The 20,960-nt window shown below is 52.6% G+C and overlaps 2 protein-coding genes and 1 pseudogene across 3 annotated transcripts in view; 1 reads left to right on the plus strand and 2 right to left on the minus strand.

The window, feature by feature from the left end:
* Window positions 1–14,489, minus strand: part of QSOX1 (quiescin sulfhydryl oxidase 1) — a 41,471-nt gene extending 26,982 nt beyond the window's left edge. The window contains exons 1-2 of the mRNA XM_079945611.1: window positions 14,131–14,489; window positions 4,823–4,923 (exon numbers count right to left, since the gene is read on the minus strand). Of these exons, the coding sequence (XP_079801737.1) occupies window positions 4,823–4,923; window positions 14,131–14,398 (369 nt within the window). The 5' untranslated portion in view covers window positions 14,399–14,489. The remainder of the gene's footprint in view (window positions 1–4,822; window positions 4,924–14,130) is intronic.
* On the minus strand, window positions 2,683–4,804 carry LOC307198614 (heterogeneous nuclear ribonucleoprotein A1-like; annotated as a pseudogene). Its single transcript has one exon. The product of its transcript is annotated as a heterogeneous nuclear ribonucleoprotein A1-like (transcript).
* Window positions 14,490–15,154: 665 nt separating the features above from the next.
* Window positions 15,155–18,290, plus strand: LOC307178366 (heterogeneous nuclear ribonucleoprotein A1-like; the record flags this gene model as incomplete). The annotated part of the gene is made up of 2 exons (XM_079906484.1): window positions 15,155–15,218; window positions 17,242–18,290. The coding sequence occupies 2 exons, from the start codon at window positions 15,155–15,157 to the stop codon at window positions 18,288–18,290; spliced, it is 1,113 nt and encodes a 370-aa protein (XP_079762610.1).
* Window positions 18,291–20,960: the final 2,670 nt, after the last annotated feature.

Genomic DNA, 20,960 nt, shown 5'->3' on the forward strand with positions numbered 1-20,960 from the left:
ACACATCACTCTCTGCCTGTCAACTAGCTGGGAGCTCTGAGTGCCCTTGAGCGCAGCGCCTTCCTGTCTGGCCGCCCTCGCTTATGTTTCTGGCCATGGCCTACAGGTCTGGCTTCTCCATGATGATGAGCACAGTGCTGTGCCCCGAGCAAATATTCACTCAACGGCTGTTGATGGATGGACTGCCTCAAATGGGGTATCACAGAGGGGCTACCACGAGCCCATAGGGCAACAGGAAGGAAGACAGCTAACATTTATGGAACTTTGTCTTGGCACTCTCACACGTAAGACCTCATTTCATAGTTGGCAACAATCCTATTAGGTAGATATTATCATCCCATTTTTCAGACAAAGAAACTGAGGCCAGCAGCTAGGGCATTAAATGACTTCCCGAGTCACAGTAAGCAGGGGAGCCAGGATTTGAACTCGTGTCAATTATCTCCTCAGAATCTTGCAAAGGGAAGACTTCTGTCCTCTCCCACCCAATGCTGCTGCTTCCTGTAATCTTGATCCCAGCCAGGCCTTTGGCTACAAAGGGTCCTACTCCATTACCCACTGAGGGGCACTCCTGCAGCCCACTGGCAAAGCCTCTACCCCTGAAGTTCCAGCCTCTAGGTCCCCAAGCTCCAGCCAAAACCAGCTTTAAGCTACCTTTCCCTCCCCCCCTCTGTTCTCTTCCAGATGGCCACCGGCTCCAGTTTGATAGGGCCCTGACACAGCTGGACCGCCTTGCAGGGCCAGTTGTTTGCTAAACAGGCTGGGCTGGTAGAAGCGCACTGTTTGCTCACGGAGACAAGGCGCAGGAGGCAGAGGAAAGGGACAATGACACATGTTACTGGGAGTGGCCATACTCTTGTACAGGCCTGTCCCCGTCATACCAGCGACACTCTCTCCCCCTGTTCAACACATGTCCTCATCTTAGAGCTCTCAGCCTTGATGGGTGGGAGCGAGGACAGGCTCCAGTCCCCAGGGGATGGCAGACAGGTACAGGGTCATCTCTCTGGCCTGCTGGCAGCCAGGCCCACCTCTAGGGTGTACTGCTTCCCAGGGGGTCCAGCCACACAGCCCACACGCACACCGGGCTCTCAACGGGCCAGAATCTCTGGAGATCTGGAATCTGAGTCGTGTTTTCCAAACACTAGAAGTAATCTAGTGGTAAGTTGTAAAATCAAGTTAGTGAATCACAGCCAGTACTTTTTAAAAAATACATAGAACAGAAAATAGCATGTACTGCACTTACGAAGAATAGTGTTTTATGAAACACTTGTTTTAGGGATAACAGATACAAACCAGCTTCTGGATCTCACTGTAAATGTTGTAGGTCACGGTAACAATGTTTGAAAGCCACTGCTTAGGGCCTTAGAACAGAGACTGATCAGGAGTTAGAACCACTTGCACCCTGGACCAGAGCCCTAAGGACAGGGCACAGAGCCCCTCTCCTTGCTGATACTGAACTGCAGGCTCCTCAGGAGAGGCTGGGAGGGCTTGGCCGAGGGGAGGTCACGACACTGGTCTCTGGAGCTCAAAAGAAATGCAAAGGTCACTACCAGCCCAGCTCAGCCCAGCCCAGCCAGATGCCGCCAGTGTGAAGGCAGTTAAGGAGCCCAGCTTAGGGCCCTGCCAGCACCCCTCCCACAGCAGGATGGGCGGTTGAGGAGATGATTAGTCACTTGGGGCACTCAGGCTGTGTGTGCTGAATGACTCAGATAGGTGCTGAAAAGCTTCTGGATCTCCCGACATACCTGGGCCACCTCCTTCCAACCCCCCGAGCCCCAGCCTCTTTCAGACAGAAACAGAATGTCCCAGGCACCAGCCCCCACCGAACCCCCACAGGATGTCCCGACCTGGCCACGGGACCAATGCCAACCCCCTTCCCCTGTGCAGGGACTCCTGCTGCCACATTGATCTTCCCCCAGCTTCCCACGCGGGGCTGCTTGCCCTGCCTCAGCAGAAGGAACAGAGGGCTCCGTCCTCCCCTTGGAGAGTAATTTTGAATATTTTAAGTTACACATCTTGGGGCCAAGGATAGGACAATGGCCCTGTCATGGAAGCCTTTTACTTAAAAGAGACAGTTGACAAACAATGTCTCCGCTGCCACCTCTAAATGAGACGGCAGTAGCTGTTGGCTCAGGACACTTCCCCAGGCCAGCTTGGGGGCTTGGGCCCTGACCCTAAGTGGTAACAGGAGCGTGGGAGGGAGCTCTCCGGGGCTGTGGAAACCCTGAACGCAGCAGGATTTCACTGGCCATGAGAACAGAAAGGTCACATGGAGTTAGAGCTGGATGTTGCTGGAGGAGCCTGGGGCCTTGCTCTCCAGATGAATTCTCCTGGCCTCATCAGGCTCAGATATGGTTCATGGTTCTGCCTGGCAACTGAAGCCCCTGAACTCAGAGATATCTTGTTCCAGGGACAATGCTTGGCTTTTCAGTCTTCAAAGGCATTCCCTGATTCTTCTTTTTTTTTTTTAAAAAAAAAGACACATTCATTCAGCGTCATGATCAGACTATTACATTTAGCAATCAACAGCATGGGTGCAAAAAAAAAATCTATATTAAAACCCTTTGTTGGAATGCTTTACACTTTCCACAGAACAGAAACTAAAATAACCTGTTATACAATTAGTCACAAATACAGTCCTCGAGTGTTTTTGCCCATACACATGAGCATTGTCTAAAACGTGTCTTCTTTGTAGCAGCTAGGCCCTGCCACCACTGTGCTTGGCTGAGCTCACAAATCCATTGTAACCTGTAGCTTCCCTGTCACTTCCCTGGCTTCCTCTCCTGCTAAGCTTTGTTTCCTGGCAGTAACCAAAACCTTCTGCCACTGCCACAGCTACTGCTGCTGCTGGAACCACCACAGCCACCTTGGTTTGGGGGTTTGGCAAAGTATTGGCCTCCATCACCACAGGGGCCAGAACTTCTGCCTCCAAAGTTTCCTCTTTTCATGGGTCCAAAATTTGAAGATTGATTGTTGTAACTGCCAAAATCATTGTAGCTTCCACCACCTCCAAAATTGCTTCCATCGTTACCAAATCCATTATAGCCATCCCCACTGCCACCATATCCACCACCACTGCGGCTGCCACCAAAGCCAGCTCGACCACTGAAGTTTCCTCCACGACCAAAGCTGTCATTCCCACCAAACCCCCTCCACGACCACCACCAAAGTTTCCAGAACCACTTTGACTTCTTTGGCTGGATGAGGCACTAGCCGTCTCTTGCTGAGATAGGGCTTTCCTTACTTCACAGTTGTGGCCATTCACAGTGTGGTATTTCTGAATGACAATCTTGTCTACAGAGTCATGGTCATCAAAGGTTACAAAAGCAAAGCCTCTCTTTTTGCCACTGCCTCGGTCAGTCGTGATTTCAATCACTTCAGTTTTCCCATACTGTTCAAAATAATCTCTTAGGTGATGTTCTTCAGTGTCTCCTTTAATGCCACCAACAAAAATCTTTTTCACAGTTAAGTGGGCACCAGGTTTTCGAGAATCTTCTCTTGAGACGGCCCTCTTTGGTTCCCCAACTCTTCCATCCACCTCGTGTGGCCTTGCCTTCATGGCCGCATCCACCTCCTCCACAGTGGCACACGTGACAACCCCGAAGTCTCTGGAGCGCCTGGTGCTGGGATCCCTCGTTACCACACAGTCTGTGAGCACTCCCCCTGCTCACGATGGCTCCTCAGACTGTCATCGGTTGTTTCAAAAGCTCAAACCTCCGATGCAGCGCTTCCGCAGCTCTTCGGGCTCTTTGGGTGACTCTGACTTAGACACGACGGCAGTGGAGGTGGGGGAGACGTCGACGATGCTTACTCGGTGGCGTCCACGGGCAGAAAGGAGATCTACCGAACGTATCTCCTGATTATTCTTAGTGGCCACAGAGGAAATTGCTTTTGTAGATGCCATTCTGGTGGGAGCAGGCTAATTATTTATAGGTGGAGAGGGAGATTTTGATTTGGATTCTTTAATTTGGAAGAGAACTAACTGGATTACGGCTGGGCCTGAGCTCTGGGGAGGGTGCTAAGTATAACGGCACAGCCTTGCTGCGCTGGGCTTCCCAGGGCCTCTGATGTGAGAGCCTTGGAAGTTGTCCAGATGTTAATTAAGTGGCTGATGCCCCGCGGTGGGCAGGCTGGCAGGCAGGGCCTCATCAGAGAGCCCGTGCTACTTGCAGCCAGAGGCGGGGTGACAGGGCCCCCGCGTGTTGGGTGTGATGTCTCCCGTGATGGAGATCCCTGCTGCCCGAGGCACTGGGCTAAGGCTCTCCTGCCAGGTCACTTCTGAGCCTCTTGGGTTCAAGGCACTTGCCTGATGAGGATGAGGTTGGCCAGTTGTCTCAGGGGACCTTTTCTGGGGGACCATGAGACCCCCTGGGTCTGATCCTGCCTACAGGTGGGTCAGAGCCTAAAGCCCGGTTTTACAGGGTTTAGATCAGCCCTCTAAGGCTGGGAGGTCAGGCGGGAGAGGAATTGATTGGAAAGAGGCCCCTGGGAGCTGGGAGCTCTCACCAGCTCAGGTGATGATCAGTTCTCACAGCTACAATCTGCCCATCCCAACACAACCACACACAGCCCCTTTTCCTTATAATGGGGAGCATGTGCCAGACCAAGTGAGCCTCTTTCTTTTCTGTCTCCCAGCTCACATCCCTTTCTGCCTCTAAAATAGGTACATGCTCTAGGGGCTGTGATTTAAGCAGGTCAAGCCCAGAAGCCTGGGAGGACACCACAGAGCCCAGCAGTCAGGCAGACACCAGGGAAGCATGGAGCAGCTGACAATGTGCTCCGACAGCACTGCCCCCGAGCCCGCTCGCCCCTCCTGGTCACACACCCTCACAGTCGGGAAGCCAGGGATGTCGAAGTCTCTGCAGACTGCGGTGTTGGTCTCCTGAGCACAGTCCAGGGCGGCGAGATTCAGCGCCGGCCTCCAACCTGAAAGGACAAAAAAAAAAAAGAAACGAAAAAAACCCTGAGGTAAGTAAGAGGGGCTAGCACCTCTGCCTGCTGACCTCGCCCACCGCCACCAGTGCCCACGGCACCTGTCTCCAAAGCTCTTAGGAGAAAGGTCACCCCTTCCTCAAAACACGGCCTCAGAGATAGTTGGGTTATTCTGCATTTAGCCTGTGCTTACGACACAGTTAAGTAGCTCCGGTAACCCACTCAGAACAGCAAGCTGTGTCCCCCATTGTTCTGCAGTTGGGGAGGGGCACAGGGGCTGGAGGAGCTGAAGAGAGAGATGAGATGAGCCTGGCCCTCTTGGGGAAAAGCCCCTGGGATACTGCCTCTGTCTCTGCTGCCCTCTAGAGAGAATCAGCTCCAGAGGGGTGAAGAGCACGCCTCAGGAGGGCTGAGTTCCCCCGCGGACCCTCGGTGAAGGCCTCTGAGGCCAGAGGTAGTGGCCAGCAGCCCAGCTTGGGTGGGTGGGACACAGGGTGGTGGGGACTGGCCCCCCGGCCAGGGGTGGAGGCAGAAGTGCAGGGGAGGAAGGCGAAGACACCTGGGATCTAGAAGCCACAGGGAAAGAAGCCCTGAGGCCAAAGTCTGGAAGATAACAGCTCCCCAGGCCGGCTGCCTGGGCACCCTGCTCCTTCATCAGGCCCCAGGCCACAAGGCCTCCCTCCGCTGGAACTTACTGGCAGAGAGAACAATGGCACCGTTCTGGGCCACAGCCCCGGATCTGGGAAACAGAAAACAAACTCATCTACCGGGCAGGCCTCCTGAGCTCCAGTTCTAGGTCAGGTGCCCCGGGAGCACCTACCAAAGTGCCACACTATGGTGAGGCTGCTCCCGCCGGGATGGAGGATGTGCACGTGAAGCTGCACAGACGGTGAGCTGGCGATGCGCTGGTGCCACGCCGTGTGGCACGCGGCTGTGAAGGTACGTGGCCGCAGGGCAGACCAACCCTGGGCACCAAGCAGGGGCCTGGCAGGAAAGGCGAGAACCGAGTGGAGCCCTGACCATCAGTCCAGGTGATAGGAAACCAGGGCACGGGGTGAGCAGATGAGGAGGGGAGAGTGAACAGGGCTGCAGAGGCGATGCCGCGGGAAGGCAGGCAGGGGCCAGCGTGGGCGCGCCGGCCTGGGGCTCAGGGCTGGCTACCCAGCACCCTCCCCAATGCGGGCATCTCCAGGCCGATGAGGGAAGGGGCAAGCCTGCCTGAGGAGTCAGGGAGGGCACACATGCTCCCCACAGGGCCCTACCCCTCCCACCTGGAGCACAGGATGGGGTGGGGGGACTTACACAGGCAGCCCATGCAGAACTCGCTAATGACGGAAGACTAATATCCAAATAACATCCCTGAGACCTGTGGCTTTGCCGGGACCTCTTACCTCGCCCCAGAACCTGTCCCTTACAACATCTGAAAAAACACTACTTCCAAAGGCATCAGAGCTCCCAGAACCTTTTATGCCCAGGGTAGGAGTGTCACCCTCACTTCCACAACAGATGTATGGAAGAGCCAGGATGCCTCCCAGACACCCCTGACCCATCCCTCAAAGGAAAGGCTCCGAAGGTTCAGAGCAACTAAGCTGGTCCTTCTTGGGGTGACACGAGGGAGGGGGTCTGGCACTGTGAGGCAGGCCAGAGGCAACACCTGCTCCCCCCCCCAGCCCCTCTCCCCTTCTCCTTTCTTGCTGGCAATGGACATTTGGCACTGAATCCTGGGAGGAGGGAGGGAGTGGGGATGGGGGAGTGGGGTGTGAATGGAAGTGTTCAGCAGAGACAGGTGAGCCACACACCGCGATGCCATTTCCCCAACATCCCCCGCTACCCCATCTCACCAAACCCCTTCTGGGGAGCTCTCGGCTCCCCTAGCACAGGAGGGCAACAGTTTGAGCTACAAATACACGCCAACCCGAACGGCCTGCATCCTTCAGCTTTACATCTAGCTGGAAGGGCAGCCTGCTGTGGTCAGTGACCAGGGTCTGCTCCACACTGGGCTCGGCATAGCAGCCCTCCTGCCCTCCCTGACACTCTGCTCTCCCGACCCCTCCCCCACTGCCAGCACCATGTAGGAGGGACAGAGTCAGGCAGTCCAGCCACGCGGAACCAATAATACCAACCAGCTTCCTGTCCTGTCCGCCCCCCGTCCCGAGTCTCTTCCTGCCCTCCCCCATGTCTCCTCTCCCCACCCCCGGGTTCTTTACCTCTCACGTCGCCTCTGACCTACCCTCCTAGGGAGCTAGTGCAGGGTTTCTTGTCCAGATGAAATGTCTCATTTCCCTCCTGGCCAAGGTTCTAATATGCTCCATCACCAGCCTACCCAGCCGCCAGTGATCTTTTCTATCTGCAGATCTATGTCGCTCTCTACTCAATATTCTTCGGGGGCTCCCATTGCCTCTAGAAGAAAACTCAACAGGCATCAGGCCACTCTTAATCTGGTCCCTCCCCACCCAGCTTCCTCTTACCATTTCCCCAAATTATGCTCCAGGAACGCTGACAGTTTTCTCCTTCCTTGAAAGCACAATGCTCATCTAGGCTATTCCCACAGCCACCTCTACCCTCCCAACAAACTCCCAGTTGTCAGGCACAACTCAGTTTGAACGGGATTCTTCCCCCAAGCCCAAGGCTCAGGACCCTGTTCTCGTTACCACCACACAGTTACAAGCCTGTCCATCCCTAAACGTCTCTTCATCCTTGCGTCCTCCTTGCCTAGCTTCCCCATTAGCCTGCACACAATAGGTGCTCCGTGACTATCGACTGAACGATACAACTGACCCAGTCCCGGGGCCGCTACAGGGCTGGAACATCTTCTCTCAGCCTTACTCTATCCTCAGGTCCAGGCAGGGGGTGAGGTTAATGCCCGTCACCTGTGAATGCAGGAGACGTGAGCTGCCCAGGGATGGGGTTTTGCCCTGGATCACAGGCAGAGCAGCCCAGGCCTCCTTTCTATGGCTCCTCTCCTGCCCAAGGGAGGCCCAGCAGAGGGTGGGAAGCACAGGTCACCCTGTAGGGTCATCTGGCACATTTCAGGCTTGGCTCCGGCTCTGCCTCTAGGGCTTTTTTCAGGGAGACCCCCAGGAGAGGCCCGGCTGTTCTCAAAAGAATCAGCAAGTCAATTAGACCTAAGGGCAGAAGAGTGGCACTTTTCTGTCCTTCCACCAGTGAGGGCCCCTGGCAGGGGGTCTCACAAGGCCACCTGGCAGGGACCAAGGACAGCAGGCCTCAACCACTCCACTCCTCTCCTCTCCAAGAGTGCAGGCCGCCATCCCTCGGGCCAGAGTTGTTGCTTGTTGCCCGCTGGGGCATGAGGCTCTGAAGGCACAGGGAGAGGAGAGGACAGAAAGCTAGTGTTCAGCGAGCGTCCACAGATTTTGTGTCCTCCAGATTTGTGTCCTCCAGATTTTCCCACTCCACCGCCGCCATTGGAGGTGGGCACCATTTTACCCACTTTACAAACGAGGACAGAGACCAAGAGACCTCCAAGTGGTCCCAGGGCTACCAGACCCCAAACCCCACTTTTGTCCCTCTGCCTCACCAGGGTCAGGATGCTACCTTTAGACTTTTGCTGTCTGCTCCACTCACAACCTTCCCCATGAGAGAGAAAATGGTGAAGACAGTTTCCTCTTCTAGCCACATACCATTCTCTATAACGCCCAAGAGCTGGTCAATATCATAGACTCAGCCTTTACGTAGATGACAGTGATATCAGGCACATAGAGAGTTTATCATGTGCCCAATGTAGGTGCGCAGCTACGCTATGACGAAAGTAAGGAGGTGTTTATTCCTCTCTAGACTGTAAAATAGAGATCAGATAACTGTGCCCGAGGCACACAACTCATCAGTGGTGAATGTGGGATCTGAACCCAGGATCTGAGCCTCCCCGGTGGTCTCGAGAGGGCCCAGGACACAACAGAGAGCTTCTCTGTTCCCAGCCAGGAAACTCAGAGGGGACAGGGTGGGGTGGGTATTAGTAATGGGGATGGAGGCGGGAGGTGATGCCTGAGAGTTCTCAGCTCCCAGCTCCTGGAAGGTCCGGGACTCCTTCTCTTCACGCCTTGATTCCCTGTACCTCCACAAAATGGAACCGGTGCCTCTTCTTACCAGCCCCAGCCCGAGGGGGAGGGGGAGGGGAAGCCCGGGGCCGGTCAGGTGCTGGGAGAGTCCGGGCTGAGAAATGTTTCCCAGGAATATCAACGTCAAGACCTTAAGGAGCCATAATGACCTATAAAGCTCTGTTCTGACCCTAATCACTGCGGACCTGACTGTTCGTCATTCTAGTAACCGTACCAGGAATAGAGAGGACCCTTATCTGGGTGCTCCACTGGTAAAGCAAAGCTGCATTTACGGGAAGTGCACTGCTGTCAAAGAGGTTCAGAGCTGGGGGAGAGAGGCTTTTTAAAGTGTCAGGTGACTTAATACCACAACCTGCAGGCCTAACACCAAAAGGATTAGCAGTCTCAGTCCAGCCCTACTCTTAGGGAGAAAAAAAACTTTCCTGGTGCAATTACTGCCTTGGCAAAGTAATCTCCCCACTGACAGAGTAAATGAGCAAATGGAGCGGACGGGAGGGGAGGGAAGTGTAGGCAGCACAGCTGCGGACCCTGGGTGGCGGGAGAGGGGATGCTTTCTGGTGGGCTCCTTCTGGAGTCACAGGCGGCATACCCACCCCACTCACAAGGCCAGGAAGGGGCACAGGACCCAGAGTCACAGGGCTTGCAGACAGCTGCAACTGGTCGAAGCACCATGAGCTCCACACGTCTCCTCTCTGGGTCTCTGTTTCCTCACAGGTCACACGAGGGCCAAGATGAAGGTGTCTCCAGTCCTTCCCAGCTCTGACAACCATGGGGTGTTGGATGGCAAAACACTCTCGCCAAGAAGCATGGCCGTGAGGCCTCTGAGTGCTAAGCAGCCTGGGCCTCTGTTAAGGCAGGGGCCAGACCCACCCAAACCACAAGAGCCAGTCAGGTCGAGAGGTCAGAACGAGACCCGCGCCTGAGTCTCCGGGAGTCCTCCTGACACAGGGAGTTGGCCAGGCCTATGCCATTACCACGACATCCCTTCCTCCTTGTTGCCGGCTTCTGGGCAGTGAGGTCATGACGTGGACAAAATGCCTTCCCCGCCCCTCACACCTGGATGACACACCAGGTCTGAGTCAAGAGGAGCCACGGCAGCCCCAGAAGACCTGGTCACTCACAGCCTCATCTGGAAGCCCGTGAGGCTTGTGCCATTGGTCTGCACGAGTGTTCAGTGAGCTGCTACCCTGCGCCAGGCTCTGCACTAGCAGCGCACGGGTACAAGCAGGAGAGGACGGCCCTGGGAGAGAAAAGGAGGAAACCAACACTGCTTGCTGTCACTCAACACCCACGCCTTACAAATCTCATCTCCACACTCTGCACAGGTCATTTTCCCACCTGGAGTACGCTTCCTCCTTCTCCCCGCTCTCCACCTGCCCAGGCTCTGGAGAGTCAGGAAGAGCTGGGTTCAAGAACCTCCTCCAGGGACTTCCCTGGTGGCGCAGTGGTTAAGAATCTGCCTGCCAATGCAGGGGATACAGGTTCAAGCCCTGGTCCGGGAAGATCCCACATGCCGCGGAGCAACTAAGTCCGTGAGCCACAACTACTGAGCCCATGAGCCACAGCTATTGAGCCAGTGCGCCACAACTACTGAAGCCCACGTGCCTAGAGCCCATGCTCCGCAACAAGAGAAGCCACCGCAAAGGGAAGCCTGCGCATCACAACCAAGAGTAGCCCCCACTCGCCGCAACAAGAGAAAGCTTGCACACAGCAACAAAGACCCAACGCAGCCAAAAATAAATAAATAGATAAATGAATAAACTTATTAAAAAAAAAAAAAAGAACCTCCTCCAGGGACTTCCCTGGTTGTCCAGTGGTTAAGACACTGTGCTTCCACTGCAGGGGGCGTGGGTTTGATCCCTGGTCTGGGAACTGAGATCCCACATGCTGCATGGTGGGGCCAAAAATAGAAAAAAATAAAATAAAAAAAGAACCCCCTCCAGCATCTGTGTAATCTTGGGCAAGTTACTTATCGGTTAAAAAAAAAAAAAGTTATCTGTTGCTCAGATATTTTCTCATAAAGATTATACACAACAGTGGCCTATAGAGGCCCTCAGCACAGTGCCTGACATAAGGCAAGTGTATAATAAATAACTGCTTAGATAAAGGCCTTTGGTGACCAGGCCTCTGTCACTTTCCCCTTCCCTGAATTCCCAAAACAAGAAATGACTGAGTTATGCTCTTTTGACCCTTTTCAAATACAGCTTCTTACTGGTGCCAATTTCCCTGCTGTGTGATTTACCCAATGGCAATGTAAACAATACTCTGCACACAGAGGTCACTCAACAAGTATCTGCTGACTGATTAGCCAGTGAGGAGGACTGAAGGTCTAAAATGAACACAATCAATTTCCCAAACACACGGTGAGGCAGTAAGAGTTGCTCTGGAATAGAAAGGGGTGAGCCAGACCCTTAGAAACAAGCGCTCTGCCCCAGGGTAACAACTGCCGCAGAGAACCTAGCCTACAATTTACTGAAGAAATGAGCCGGGGCCAGTCAGATTAAATGCCTGAGGCCAGTTGGGCAGGGTTGCAAAATTCTTCTCTCCTCTCATGACCTTCCACAGTCTCACTGCTCCTACCCAAGGCATTCATACCAATGGCAGAGGGCAGGGGCCACAGGCCCATGGGCCCAGGGTGGTGCGAGAGCAACCCTCTGCCGGCCCACGACCAAACTTTCTCAAGGAACCTCAGAATACGGAGATGTTAAAGGGCCTCACCAGGAAACACCTCCTTGGATTGGCGTGGAAGCATTCTTTATCATTGCAGGCCAACACCAGGTTCGGCCAGCGCTCCCCCCAACATGATCTTGCTTAGGGGGCTGACACCTCCATGGTTCATGGGAGACTTCCAGTTCTCACCTGAATCTCCCATCTCCCATGGACTGTGGTTCATCTCTACGGACACCATTTTCCTTTCTGACGTTAAGTTTTGATTTGCTTTTTTTAGGGAAACTCTCACTCCATGCACTGGGGAGAAGACCCCTTTGGGAAGTGGCAACCCTCATCCAGGAGCAGGCTGGGTCAGAATCCGGATGTGCAATTCATTGGAAAACTCTGGGTTGCCAGAGGCCAAACCCATGAGTCAGCTGGAAGCTAATCTTTCTGTTCAGCACTCTCAAGATGTAAGAATCTTCTAGATTGAGTCCACCTGCGGCCATTAAGGGACTTCTATGGCCTCAAAGTGTAAACTGATGTAGGAATTTTTATGACGTTCAGGCCCACAGTGTCCCCTGAACACCTAGTGCCCCTCAGGTGTTCCAGCTCCAAGTTCAACACTCTTCCTACCTCCTGCCCTGACCAGATGTGCTGACATCACTGAAATGATGCAGTGTGAAGAGCTGCTGAGAAATGGCACATTCAAGTGATGGGAACAGAGAGGCATGCAGACAAGTGTCTGCGTGTAAACTGGAGGGAAAACGGTTCATCGGTTTTGTTTAAAAATAACTTTCCGGGCTTCCCTGGTGGCGCAGTGGTTGAGAGTCCGCCTGCCGATGCAGGGGACGCAGGTTCGTGCCCCGGTCCGGGAAGATCCCACATGCCGCGGAGCGGCTGGGCCCGTGAGCCATGGCCGCTGAGCCTGCGTGTCCGGAGCCTGTGCTCCGCAACGAGAGAGGCCACAACAGTGAGAGGCCTGTGTACCGCAAAAAAAAAACAAAAAAAACAACAAAAAAACCTTTCCAAGACCATATGGCTAACAGATGATACATCTTTCCATCTAACCACTTCAGGAACCACCCTGCAAGCTGCTCAAGGGAAGAGGTGGCCTGAGTTTGAAAACCAACATCTACAAATGCACTACTCTACCGCAAAGAGTTGAGTGTATCAAGAAAACGGCACAGCAGGGGAACAACAGTTCCAGTTCTTCCCTCTCCAGGAAGAGGCCTACGCCCTAAGATGCCTCATTCAGTGACCGCTGAAGGTCAGCAGCCCTGCTAGGGCCCTAGCACCACCTAGTTATCAGGAAATAACTCCATTCAGAGGCAGCAAATCAGAAGCAAACCACTACCATCACGCCACGCCAGCCCCGCCAAATACCCACTATCTGGTCTAGGCAGATGGATGACACCACAGGGATCTTTACCTGTGCAAAGGAAACTCTGAGATAATACACATCAAGTACTCACTCAGGAAGGTGTCTGACATACAATACAGTAAGCACTCAATAAATATTCATTACTATTGTTGCCATATTTACTCAGCTCCAATCTTAAGTTTTTAAAAACATTAACCTTTCTGTAATGGAGTACACCTTTAAATCTCTATAACTCTATTAGCAGTCGGTCGTCTTATCCCTCTACCCCTCCGGCTGTTAGTAAATGAATGGTGGGTCTCACAACTGACAGTCTCTTAGAATGAAGGAAATACGGTATTAGTGGTCAGGCCAATGAAGGAGAAAATGGAGCAAGGGCCAAACCCACACCAAGAGGCTGCCCTCAGTCGGGCCTCTGGGCTCACAGGTTGAAGCAGAAGGAGAAGGTGCAGAAGGAGGGGGAAAGAGAAGGATGTGGCCCAGAAGCTAAGGAGCTGGAGGCAGCAGGTCAGGAGCGGCTGGGAAACAGCAAACAGGGAAACTCTGCCTCAAAGATACAGCTGAGAAAGGAAGTCTACGTTACCAGCAGGGTCTACTAGCCAACGGGTGGGGAAAGGAAGGAGGGAGTGGGAATAGGGGCGGCGGCAGAATGAGTATCAGTTCTTTTTCTCCCCAGCACTGATCCCACCGCAGCTGGGGAACTTGGTAGGAAGGGGTCTGCCACAAGGCTGAACTACAGGAAGCCGTAAGGTGTCAGGGAGGAGGAACAAAGGAGACCACGTCGCAGGTATGGGGGCCATAAGCCGGCAGAAGACTGACAAGGAAAGCAGAGCAGGTCTGGGGACCCAGACCGCGGGGACGGGGAGAAAACTCGGGACACCGGTCAAGGGGAAGAAGAAAGGGAGGGGCGGGAGCTAAAGATGGAGCTGAGGGCTGAGAAACTGGGGGGAACTGGGAGGGGCAGAGAGGAAGATGGGCGGAGGTGACAGGCAGGAGGCAGCGGAGAGCGTTTAAGGGGCCTCCGTGAGGCAGGTGGCGGGGATCCGCCCAGGTGGGGCGAGGGGAGCGAGCCTCCCCCAGCACCCAGTTTCTCACCTTTGACGTCTTTGGCCAGCGCCTTCCACGTCGGGGCGAAGGCGATGCAGTGGCCGCACCAGGAGGCGAAGAACTCCACCGCCCAGGCGCTCTGGGAGTCCAGCACGGCGTCGCGCAGGGTGCCAGCCTGCAGCAGCGTCAGCGGGTCGGAGGGCGAGTAGAGCGCCGAGCGCGGGGCTGCGCCAGCGCCGGACACCACCAGCAGCAGCGACAGCAGCAGCAGCAGCAGCGACGGCTGCGGCCCGGAGCCGCGTCCACAGCACTCCATCCTCTGCAGCTGCGCGGAGTCTACCACTGCGCACAACTTTCGGACGACTTGGTGCCGGGCGCCTCCACCGCACCTCTTGTCTCCGTCGCGGGGAGGAGCCACGTGACCCCGCCCACCGTGGCCTGGTGCCGCCCCTTTCCCCGCCCCCCCCCGCCGGCCAGTGGGCAGGAAAGCCGACGAGGGACGAAAACCGGAACCGGGCGCTGGAGTCCGGGCCCGGCTGCGAGCGCCCCCTTCGCAGTCCGCCGAGACCTCAGAGCTAGTCGGGTTCCCGCCTCGGCCCCAGGAGGCGGGGAGCTCAGCCCAGGCCCCGGAGCCCCCCCCCCGCCGCCAAACGATAGGTGTGGGACATCCGCAGGGCAGAGTCCCGGGCCCGCGTTCCTGTCGCTATTGGGGACTCTGGGAAGTCATTTGGCCTCTCACAGGCCCCGTATCCAACGGGAAAAGAGTCCGTTGGAACAGATTGGACCGATTTATGCTGTTCCCAGAAGGTTCTGGGGATCCCACCAAGCGATAAGAAGTTGTGAATTAGAAGCACGTGGGAGAGAAGGACGGGGGGTAGGACAGTCTCTGACTCTGTGACCACTATGACGCCACAGGGATCAGATGTGCCCACACCCCGCACTCCCCAAGGCCTGTGATCATCTAAGGAAAATATTATTTGAGGGCTTCCTAATTATGAATTAGAGGCCCCCTTCCATTTTAGTCTGGGCTGGATTGGCGTGGTCCATTGGGTGGAATCAGAGTTCCCTCAGCATGCAGGTCTGGCCACCTAAGGTTGTTAGGACGATTCCTCCAACTGGGGCTCCCAGCAGCCCAGGTACCCCACATCTAACTCTCCAGCCTACACACAGATCTCCATATTCACTTACATATCCCTCTCACGAGTAACCTGATAACTAATCTTGTGTTCATGTGTACTAAAGTGTTGATGATTAATTTTCTGTGGTCTACCTTTTGTAGTTTCAGTGCTGAGTTATCTTAAGGGGAGCAGGCGTTCCTCAGAGTGCCGTCACGTGATCTTTTCCCTTTGTGTCTGCTGGGTTAGGCCACCTCACCTGTAAGCCATCTGAGACTAGATTTGTTATTCATTCAACATTTACGGAGTGGTTTCTTTGTGTCAGGCACTGCTCTAAGGTACTAAGGCTGAGGCAGTAAATAAAACCAAGACTCTACAGTCATGGAACTTATGTTCTAGTGTGGATAGGGATAGAGAGATGTAAATGTTGATCCTATGTTGACAAAGGCTATGAAGACATGTACAATAGGGTAAGAATAAAGTGACAGAGGAAGTGGTATTTTATTTTAGACAGGGAGGTCAGTGATGGGCCCATCCCTGATATTTGCAGGGCCAGGGTAAATAGTGCAAATGGAGGCACGCGTATCATATGTCTACATAATTTAAAATTATAAACCAATTTAAACTGTTATGTAAAATTCCTGTCCTTTCATGTTGACAAGTATACCTTCATAATAATCTGGAAGGCCAAACTTAAGTTTAGAAATCTCAGACTTCCCCCAAGATGTGCACTGGAATGGGGCTGCTTAGGTCCCTGGCCCTCAACCTTCCTCCTACTCTTTGCACCCCAGCTCTATCCCATACTTCAAGGGAACTTGTGCCCACACCTATAGCATCCCTGTCTGCACATCTGAGCTCCATCTATACCTCCAGCAAATAGCCGCTCCTTGGTTCCTTAAGAGAACAGACCTTGGAAAAAGGCTGATGCAGTCTCTAGAAGCTGGCCTGGTGCTACTGGGGTAGGGAGTTCTAGGGTCTCGTGCACCCGCAGTATGATCTAAAAGGGGTGAGGCACAGGGACTTTGGGTGGACTCATCCCCTTGGCCCATGGTCTTCTAGCTCTGTGGAAAGAGGTGTGGCTGGAAGAGGGCCAGAGAGCTCAGAAGACAAGGTAGGGGCTCCTCCTGCCCCAGTCTTAAGGTAGTTCTAACGGGATAACATTTGAGACAAAGACCCGAATGAAGAATGGGAGGGAAACTTGTGGCAATGTGAGATAAGAGCATTCCAGGCAGAGATCTGGAGATTGGAGCTTGGCTCCCTTCATGAATTCGTATTCTCTGTGCCTGAACAGAGAATAGGCTTTGAACATATTCTCAAGTTCAAAGTCTTGAACTGCATAGATAGTCCCCTAGCAACCCTGGATTCCAAGGGGTGGAAGTACTCCAGCGGCTAAATCAGGGGCCAGGAAAAGTCAAGTGCCTTCACATGTCTCTATTGTTAAAAAATGTTATAGTTATCTTCCCCAGGGAATTCCCTGGGAATTAAGGGGACAGTTTTGGCTAAACATGAAGAGTACCTGGGAAGCACAACTCACATAAGTACACGAAGATTTGCTTGTTCACATGTCTATTTCAGAACATCAGAAATGGAAAAGAATACAAATGATTTGAATGGAATAAAGTTTCTTGGCAATGGGGCCAAAGAAATTAGCCTTGAGAGTTGTAAAATCTGGGGCTTCAATATCTCAGAACAGCAATACAGGGATTTTTTTTTTTTTTGCGGTACGCGGGCCTCTCACTGTTGTGGCCTCTCCCGTTGCAGAGCACAGGCTCCAGATGCGCAGGCTCAGCGGCCATGGCTCACAGGCCCAGCCGCTCCACGGCATGTGGGATCCTCCCAGACCGGGGCACGAACTCGTGTCCCCTGCATCGGCAGGCGGACTCTCAACCACTGCGCCACCAGGGAAGCCCAATACAGGGATTTTCAACTTTAAGTCTTGGACGTCTGTTCGAACAGAATCTTAAAAGGAGTCTCCAATAAAAGCAAGCTGCCCATAAACAGAGGGATGGATAAAGAAGATGTGGTAAAGAGATACGTTCGGTAGATCTCCTTCCTGCCCATGGATGCTGCCGAGTAAGCATCGTTGATGTCTCCCCCCCGCCCGCCTCCACTGCCGTCGTGTCTAAGTCAGAGTCACCCAAAGAGCCCGAACAGCTGTGGAAGCGCTGCATCGGAGGTCTGAACTTTGAAACAACCGATGACAGTCTGAGGAGCCATCGTGAGCAGCGGGGAGCGCTCACAGATTGTGTGGTAACAAGGGATCCAAGCACCGGGCGCTCCAGAGGCTTCGGGGTTGTCACGTGTGCCACTGTGGAGGAGGTGGATGCGGCCATGAAGGCAAGGCCACACGAGGTGGATGGAAGAGTTGGGGAACCAAAGAGGGCCGTCTCAAGAGAAGATTCTCGAAGACCTGGTGCCCACTTAACTGTGAAAAAGATTTTTGTTGGTGGCATTAAAGGAGACACTGAAGAACATCACCTAAGAGATTATTTTGAACAGTATGGGAAAACTGAAGTGATTGAAATCACGACTGACCGAGGCAGTGGCATTGCTTTCGTAACCTTTGATGACCATGACTCTGTAGACAAGATTGTCATTCAGAAATACCACACTGTGAATGGCCACAACTGTGAAGTAAGGAAAGCCCTATCTCAGCAAGAGACGGCTAGTGCCTCATCCAGCCAAAGAAGTCAAAGTGGTTCTGGAAACTTTGGTGGTGGTCGTGGAGGGGGTTTTGGTGGGAATGACAGCTTTGGTCGTGGAGGAAACTTCAGTGGTCGAGCTGGCTTTGGTGGCAGCTGCAGTGGTGGTGGATATGGTGGCAGTGGGGATGGCTATAATGGATTTGGTAACGATGGAAGCAATTTTGGAGGTGGTGGAAGCTACAATGATTTTGGCAGTTACAACAATCAATCGTCAAATTTTGGACCCATGAAAAGAGGAAACTTTGGAGGCAGAAGTTCTGGCCCCTATGGTGGTGGAGGCCAATACTTTGCCAAACCCCCAAACCAAGGTGGCTGTGGTGGTTCCAGCAGCAGAAGTAGCTGTGGCAGTGGCAGAAGGTTTTGGTTACTGCCAGGAAACAAAGCTTAGCAGGAGAGGAAGCCAGGGAAGTGACAGGGAAGCTACAGGTTACAACGGATTTGTGAACTCGGCCAAGCACAGTGGTGGCAGCGCCTAGGTGCTACAAAGAAGACACGTTTTAGACAGTGCTCATGTGTATGGGCAAAAACACTCGAGGATTGTGTTTGTGACTAATCGTATAACAGGTTATTTTAGTTTCTGTTCTGTGGAAAGTGTAAAGCATTCCAACAAAGCATTTTAATGTATATATATATATTTTTGCACCCATGCTGTTGATTGCTAAATGTAATAGTCTGATCATGACGCTGAATAAATATCTTTTTTAAAAAAAAAAAAGATGTGGTACATATATACAATGGAATATTACTTAGCAATAAAAAAGAACAGAATAATGTCATTTGCAGCAACATGGATGAACCTAGAGATTGTCATATTGAGTGAAGTAAGTCAGCCATAGAAAGATAAATATCATATGATATCACTTATATGTGGAATCTAAAAAAAAGGGGGTACAGGGCTTCCCTGGTGGCGCAGTGGTTGAGACTCCGCCTGCCGATGCAGGGGACACAGGTTCGTGCCCCGGTCCGGGAAGATCCCACATGCCGCGGAGCAGCTGGGCCCGTGAGCCATGGCCGCTGAGCCTGCGCGTCCGGAGCCTGTGCTCCGCAACGGGAGAGGCCACAACAGTGAGAGGCCTGTGTACCACACACACAAAAAAAGGGCGGGGTACAAATGAACTTACTTATGAAACAGAAGTAAAGTCACAGAGGTAGAAAACAAACTTATGGTTACCAGGGAATAAGTTGGGGGGAGGGAAAATTGGGAGATTGGGACTGACATATACACACTACTATATATAAAATAGATAACTAATAATAAATAACCTGCTGTATAGCACAGGGAACTCTACTCAATAGTCTGTAATGGCCTACATGGGAAAAGAACCTTAAAAAAAAAAAGAGTGGATATATGTATAACTGATTCACTTTGCTGTACATCTGAAACTAACACAACATTGTAAATCAACTATACTCCAAAAAGAGTTTTTTTAATAAAAAATAAAATTTAAGAAAAGCAAGATGAAAGTTGTGACCTACAGCAATAACCACTTTCTGTGGTCCATGGGGCTTCTTGGGAACTCCAGGGGTCCACAGGCTACCATTGGAAAACCACTGGTCTAGAACTGAAAGCAGAAAACATAAGTATCACAGCTTCCCTGCTTGCCCTTCCAGGAGCTTCCTGGGATGAAAAGGTGGCAGAGGAGGAAATCTACTCAGGAATGGGGTGTGGAGGGGAAACGTGTGCTGAGGAAAGCATTGAAAGCTAGCCAACTTCCCTGTTCCCCTTCCTGCATAGAGGCTATAGGAAAGTGAGGCAAGAGAAATCAGATGAGAGGATAATGATAGTATTGGCTAATAGTTTACATCTGCTCTTCAGAGCACTTAAAGATGTTACTCATTTAATCCTCATGCCAACCCTATGAGGGTGAGAGTATTATTATCCCATTTTTACAGATGAGAAGACTGAGGTCGAAGGAGACCTGCTGACTTTCCCACTTGTGAATCATTCATGTGTTATGCATAAATAAAAGAGAAGGAATTGGGGAGTCTGTCCACCAAAAATGAGATAGATGGTAAGAGGAATGCAGTTGATACACCAGTACAGATAATGATGGTGAGCAAAAGAACAGTGTTAGGTAAAATATGTCATGTGGTAGCAGAGCATTAGATGACTTTCCACTTACTCATTAGCACTGAGGATCAGACGGTGTGAGCAGCTGTAAGGCAGGTGCCCAGAATCTTTGCTTTGTCTCTTCAGAACTTGCCTCTTGGTCTTCTAGATGAACATCTCCATAGCTAGGGTTGGTTAGAATACCAGTTGTGAGAGTCAGAAGACAGGTAGTCAGAGTCTGTATCACTTAGATATGGCAGAAAAAAGAAGGCACATTCAAAAGTTTTGCTGAGTGGGGTGCTAATGGATGGACTGGTTCCAGAGGTGTGTGCGGGTAGAGGGAACCGACGAGAGATGTGAGGTCCTTAGCGACTGACAACAGGATGAAGTCCTTTCAGCACTCCTCCATGGGAGGAGACAAGGGGAGGGAACCCTGTGAGGAAGACCAATGGGTTCTGGAGTCCAAGAAGAGAGGCCACCCAACAGGAGCGGTGACCCCAAAATGCCGCCACTGCCAGGGACACAGAGCCAGGAGGAGAGCAGGGAGGCATCAGGAAAGTCTCGCTTCCCCCTCTTTCTCCCCCAGTCCTCTGCTGTCTTGCCATTGCCTCCCACTGGCCAAACACAGTCAAAGCCAGAGATGAGAATGCCCTGATTATAGCCCACAGTGGTGGGCTTCCAGGACAAAAGGCAGGTTAGAGGAGGGTGGAGAATGCAGAATACTGTACCTAAACTTGGGCTCTTCAAGAAATGAGAATGGAAAACACAAAACTCCCTGACCATCCTTCTGTGAGTCTCCTGTGTGGGAGCGGGGAACTGGAGATCTACCCATCCACCAGACAGAGAGCCAGCACACGAGGGCAGCTGAGCAATTCCTTCCCAGCAACTGGTTCTTTCCTGTTCAGACTTAGTCCAATGGTCTTATTCTTTATCTGTCAAGGAGACTGAGGCCCAGAAAGGTGAAGGCACTTGCTCAAGGCCACATAGCAAGGTCATGGTAGAGTCCAT

Source organism: Stenella coeruleoalba, assembly GCF_951394435.1.
Source record: "Stenella coeruleoalba genome assembly, chromosome: 1".
In the NCBI taxonomy this organism is placed as follows: domain Eukaryota; kingdom Metazoa; phylum Chordata; class Mammalia; order Artiodactyla; family Delphinidae; genus Stenella; species Stenella coeruleoalba.